This window comes from Aphis gossypii, chromosome X, assembly GCF_020184175.1.
Source record: "Aphis gossypii isolate Hap1 chromosome X, ASM2018417v2, whole genome shotgun sequence".
NCBI classification, from domain to species: Eukaryota; Metazoa; Arthropoda; class Insecta; order Hemiptera; family Aphididae; genus Aphis; species Aphis gossypii.
In genome coordinates, this window is record NC_065533.1 from 19,302,154 (window position 1) to 19,307,954 (window position 5,801).

The 5,801-nt window shown below is 26.5% G+C and overlaps 1 protein-coding gene across 2 annotated transcripts; it reads right to left on the reverse strand.

Annotated features, from left to right (window-relative positions):
* Positions 1 to 1,845: 1,845 nt before the first annotated feature.
* LOC114128757 (uncharacterized) lies at positions 1,846 to 5,336 on the reverse strand. 2 transcript variants are annotated; one of them, XM_027993339.2, is made up of 5 exons: positions 4,947 to 5,336; positions 4,648 to 4,865; positions 4,178 to 4,274; positions 3,881 to 4,104; positions 1,846 to 2,210 (listed from the first exon to the last, which is right to left on the reverse strand). In XM_027993339.2, the coding sequence occupies exons 1-5, from the start codon at positions 5,015 to 5,017 to the stop codon at positions 2,188 to 2,190; spliced, it is 633 nt and encodes a 210-aa protein (XP_027849140.1). In that variant the 5' UTR covers positions 5,018 to 5,336; the 3' UTR covers positions 1,846 to 2,187. The 2 variants fall into 2 exon arrangements, with proteins under 2 accessions (XP_027849140.1, XP_027849139.1); XM_027993338.2 differs by having other exon boundaries at positions 1,846 to 2,213.
* Between the last annotated feature and the right edge of the window lie 465 nt (positions 5,337 to 5,801).

The following is a 5,801-nucleotide window of genomic DNA, read 5'->3' on the forward strand; positions in this document are numbered from 1 at the left end:
AACATTTTAACGGGCAACGAAATGCACAGGTTCAGCTTGTAGAACAATAAAATTAAAACTCAATTTGTGGATAAGAAATGTTTGTTATATTTTAAATTCATACTTAAAAAGAATAGTTTTTTTAATAGTTGTACTCATATTGTGCTATTAATTCTTAACTTTAACTGATTTACACATTGAGATTATTATAATTAACTTTTAAAGTACACAATAATAAGCTATGTATTTAATAAAAAATAGAAAAAACTAAATTAATTGATATACATGACAAAAAAAATCTAATCAACAATTTGCATTTGTGTGGATGTATAAAAAAAGTTCACTATCTCTGCTAAAAATAGTATCTAGATACTTACATATTATAATAAACAAAATTAATTAAAATTAGTTTTCAATTATGATAATAATTTACCAATAATATAAATCAGCACTACAATTAATTTCTTAATATAAATATAATTTAAATTATAAAAATAAATTTGTACTTTGTACTTGCATTGTATCACGACATATAGTTAAAAATATAATAAAAATAGTTATCAAATGCATATTTAGTTAAAAAAAAATTGTACTTAATTAAAATAACTGTTACTTTTTTCAGTTTGTTTATATAATATAAATTAGTACTATATTTTAAATTCGTACTTACAAAGAATAGTTATTTAAATAGTTGTACTCATATTGTACTATTAATCCTTAACTTTTACTGATATACACATTGAGATTATTATAATTAACTTTTAAAGTACACAATAATAAGCTATGTATTTAATAAAAAATAGAAAAAACTAAATTAATTGATATACATGACAAAAAAAATCTAATCAACAATTTGCATTTGTGTGGATGTATAAAAAAAGTTTACTATCTCTGCTAAAAATAGTATCTAGATACTTACATATTATAATAAACAAAATTAATTAAAATTAGTTTTCAATTATGATAATAATTTACCAATAATATAAATCAGCACTACAATTAATTTCTTAATATAAATATAATTTAAATTATAAAAATAAATTTGTACTTTGTACTTGCATTGTATCACGACATATAGTTAAAAATATAATAAAAATAGTTATCAAATGCATATTTAGTTAAAAAAAAATTGTACTTAATTAAAATAACTGTTACTTTTTTCAGTTTGTTTATATAATATAAATTAGTACTATATTTTAAATTCGTACTTACAAAGAATAGTTATTTTAATAGTTGTACTCATATTGTACTATTAATCCTTAACTTTTACTGATATACACATTGAGATTATTATAATTAACTTTTAAAGTACACAATAATAAGCTATGTATTTAATAAAAAATAGAAAAAACTAAATTAATTAATATACATGACAAAAAAAATCTAATCAACAATTTGCATTTGTGTGGATGTATAAAAAAAGTTCACTATCTCTGCTAAAAATAGTATCTAGATACTTACATATTATAATAAACAAAATTAATTAAAATTAGTTTTCAATTATGATTATAATTTACCAATAATATAAATTAGTACTACAATTAATTTCTTAATATAATTATAATTTAAATTATAAAAATAAATTTGTACTTTGTACTTGCATTGTATCACGACATATAGTTAAAAATATAATAAAAATAGTTATCAAATGCATATTTAGTTAAAAAAAAATTGTACTTAATTAAAATAACTATTATTTTTTTCAGTTTGTTTACTTATTAATTATAAAATATCAGTATTATTAGAATAATTAATTTTATGATATAGATATGAAGAGGATATCAAAACATGAATTAAAAAAAAAAAAATGAATAAATAATTAAGAATAATGTTTTTGAGAGTTTGTCATATAAATTAGTTTAAATATAGGTGTCAAAACAATTGAATATCAATTTATATTCATACCTCAAAATCAAACATAAAAAATATGACAAACCTCAAAAATCCTAAAAATGAATTTACTGATATACCTTCTATCTATGCATGTAGGTCTGAGAGAAAAAACAATATTGTGTTGATATTATCTTAATAAAACTATGTGATACATACTGATTGATTCAGCAGCACTTATTTTAGAAATTTTTAAAATTCTCAGTATTCAAAAACACTGAATTATGCAGAATAATATTAATAATCGTTTAGTAGTTCGGTGGTTTGGTCCATTGTTGTCAGATAATACTCTCGTGGAACTTCTCTAACATGATCACTCTAATTTGACTCAGGCGTCCTTTCTTCTAAAACAGTTCAATATATATACATTAAAATTGAATAAAAACAAACCAAGATCTCCATGACTGTAATCTATTTAGAGATTTCACAGTATACCCAAATATTTTTCAAATATATAAATTTTTATTTTTATTTATAAATAAACACTTTAAAATTATTATACACACAAATATATTGTAATAAACTATTTTTTAAGTTAGATTACGTTTAGAGAAAATTTGGAAAAAATTTCTTTCAATAAATAAAAAAATGGCGCTGTATGATTGTAGTTCATCAGATGATTGTATAATGTATATTCTACTAATAAAATTAGAACTAATAGTAAAATTTAATGATTATTTCATCGATGGTATATTCAAGTGCTATTCGATATTTCTCTCTCAAATGTATTCAATATGAAAACTAATTCTTTAACACTGAATACTTACTACCAAAAAAAAAAAAACAAACAAAAATAAACACAAAAACACATGTACCCACACTTTCTTAATTAAATCAACTATTACACCAAAATTAATTTTGAAATTGGATAAAAAATGCAATTAAAAAACATTAAGGATGCCAATTCAATTTTTAAAGTATACCCTAAATTCAGTGTAAAATACAACTAATATAATATATGGCCGATAATAAATATAAGATTTGACATTTTTATTATAGATAAAATTCTTATTAACATTAGCATATGTACCAGAAAATAATTTGATAAATAAGTGAAAAGAATTAAAAATTAATAGTATTAAAAATAATATATACATATTCATATAAATTTTATGCTTTTTCGCCATTATAGTATAAAGTCCTAAAATCTAAAAATCAATATTTTACTTTACAGATGAATGCGTACCTAAATGATGACCTTTTTAAAATTTTTTTTCAACTTATAATATTTTTTCTTTAAAACTAAAATAAATAAGTTAATAAATATAATATACTTTCATTTAATACGTTCAAAAAATTAGCAATTATAAAAAGGAACAGGATATCAAATAAAAAAGTAAAATGATATTTATGTATTAAAGCATAGTTCATATAGTATTGTAAAATATAGATTTTTTTTAGAATATTTTAATTTTTAAGTGAGTTATGAGTATGAACAAAATTAAATATTTGAAGGTCTCTTCCACAAAATTTGTTATTAAAATAGGTTTAAGTAGAAATTTGTAGTAATACAGATAATATATATAAACATGTCATCAGGATTTTAGATATTTAATACAAGAAATTATTTTTTTTCTGTCATTTACTAATATTTAATTACTAATTATAACAACAAAATGAAAATGTATAACCATTCAGTGCAGTTACTACGAACAACATATAACCATGGATTTTGTATTACATATTAAATAAATAAACATTTAACACGATTCTTTAATATCATTTATAAGAACCAAGAAATTATAATATAATATATTAGATTTTAGTAGGTTTATCATTCATTGTATTTCAGACTAATCATGAATTAAATTCTAAAAGCGTCATAGAACATAATCTTTATTATGTTTAACTGGATATTTTGATCATAGTTACTACTATATTAACAACATCATCAATTATATTATCTAAAAATTACTGTAAATATTTGTGTCTATAACATTGGAAAGAAAATTTAGATTTTTTCACCCAACAGTCAATTCACAAGGAATAATTAATGGAAGCAAAAAGATACCTCTTATAGATCCTGGTGATGATGGTTTTCTTCTATTGAAATAACGACCCACTTCAAATACCGTTGGCACAGCATCTGGGAGAAGTAACCAACGTGGACCTTCGGGCTTGTAACACTCAGGCTTAAAGTGTAATGCGCATATTTTGTCGGTGCGTGAAACTTCTTCGTCCTTTAATTGACAACGATTAATCCATTCTTGCCTTCTTTCTGGACATGAAGGGAATCTAACAAAAAATAATAAAATACAACTGATTAGACTAATATATTCTTAGGTAATATTAATGAATAATAACTCACTGGTGTAAAGGTATCTTGGACTTGGGAGAATAATTTATGTCTGATTTCACACATAGAATACAAGTATTACGCCCAATATAACCTGCATTTGGTGATTCTAAAACAAAAATTATTTTTATTTTCTGTTTTTCTTTAACTAATTATTGTTCCGTACAAGTATCGAGTAAAAAAAAATGTCTAGTTTAAGATGACTATTTGATAAAAATGTATTTAAAATATTTATTTAAGGACTCTATGTAGAAATGAAATTATACAATAATACATTATATTTATTACTCACATGAAACCGTATAATCATACATACATTTAAAAGAGTATATAATTAAAATACCAATTAGAGTGTTATTTGAGTTATTACTATATTATACTAATCAACGCGAATATTATTGTCCATATCCATGAGATAAGAACTGAATTTATTGCATTAAACATTAATAAGTAATAACTAGAGGAACAAAAATGTATAATACCTTCCAAAATTCCTTCATCATAATGGTATTTTTTCATAAATCTTTTGACAAAAATCGTTGGTATGGCGTCCGGTTTAAGTAACCGCCTCTTTGTATTTTTTTCATAACATTCCGGCTCAAAATGAAATGAGCATATCTTACGATATCTCAAGTCTATTAGATTCGTTACATTACATATATTCATCCATACTCTTCTTTGAATCGGACATTTCGGGAATCTAACACACAAATTTCAAATACAACTAATTAGATTTATTGTTTACAAACACTCAAGTAATATCATCAATAACAATACTCACGCATGAAATGTTGCCTGGGCCTTATATCTTTTGTAGCTCGGTTTTTTACACAGCAAACAAGAGTAACCCATTTCGACGAATTATAATATTACAGCGATCGACAAAACAAAACGCAGGTATACACACTAGAATACGATCACGCTACAACTCGAGAGGAACGACCGCGCATCCACGACTCGCGAGTTCTCAAAACGCCAACGGACTGCGATTAGTTTTCGTTTATATTCAGATCGACAGTGTGGAAAAGACAAGGCGACGCGACGCGTAAACGTTCGTACGTCGGCGCGCGAACGAAACAAACGAAAAAAATGAATAAAAAAGAAACAGTTTTAATGGAGTCGAGTGCGAAAAACGAAACACATGGATTTGACGGTCTCGAATGGCGTCACAAACGACTGGAAATGTTCGCACTGTGCGGAGCGTACGCCGTTTGAACGTTCCAAGATGGACGACGCGTCGATTGTGTGGCGCCCGATGACGTCGTTACGGGTATGCTGCGCGTGCGTTCCACGCCGTACCCCGCACGTCGCCACGTCTTGTCGCGTTAGGCGGCCGGGCCGTACGCCATGAAAATCGTCCACGTAGTGCGTCGCCGACGCGGGGCGGTCGTCCACCAAGGAGAATAGCCCTGTGACGCGGTCAGGGAGTAACGGGAAACGGACGCCGCTCAACGTTTCAACCGCTCGCCTCCAGCTAGTGGCCACGGACTAAGATAACGCGCAGGACCGGATAACGGTGGGCGGGCGGGAGTGGGTGGGGGTTCGGGTCGTAAACGCAACGGCTGTTTTCTAATGCGCCTGGCGCGACCTATGAGTACGTTAACTTCGATCCGTCCCGTCCCGTTTTACACGTATT

What these genes read in the sequence shown, in the direction of transcription:
- LOC114128757 (XM_027993338.2), bottom strand. Translation starts at nt 5,017, where the DNA reads ATGGGTTACTCTTGTTTGCTGTGTAAAAAACCGAGCTACAAAAGATAT. An exon ending in TGATGAAGGAATTTTGGAAG is followed by an intron (nt 4,275 to 4,647) that starts GTATTATACATT and finishes TTTTTGTTTTAG; the next exon opens with AATCACCAAATGCAGGTTAT. An exon ending in ATCACCAGGATCTATAAGAG is followed by an intron (nt 2,214 to 3,880) that starts GTATCTTTTTGC and finishes GAACTGTTTTAG; the next exon opens with AAGAAAGGACGCCTGAGTCA.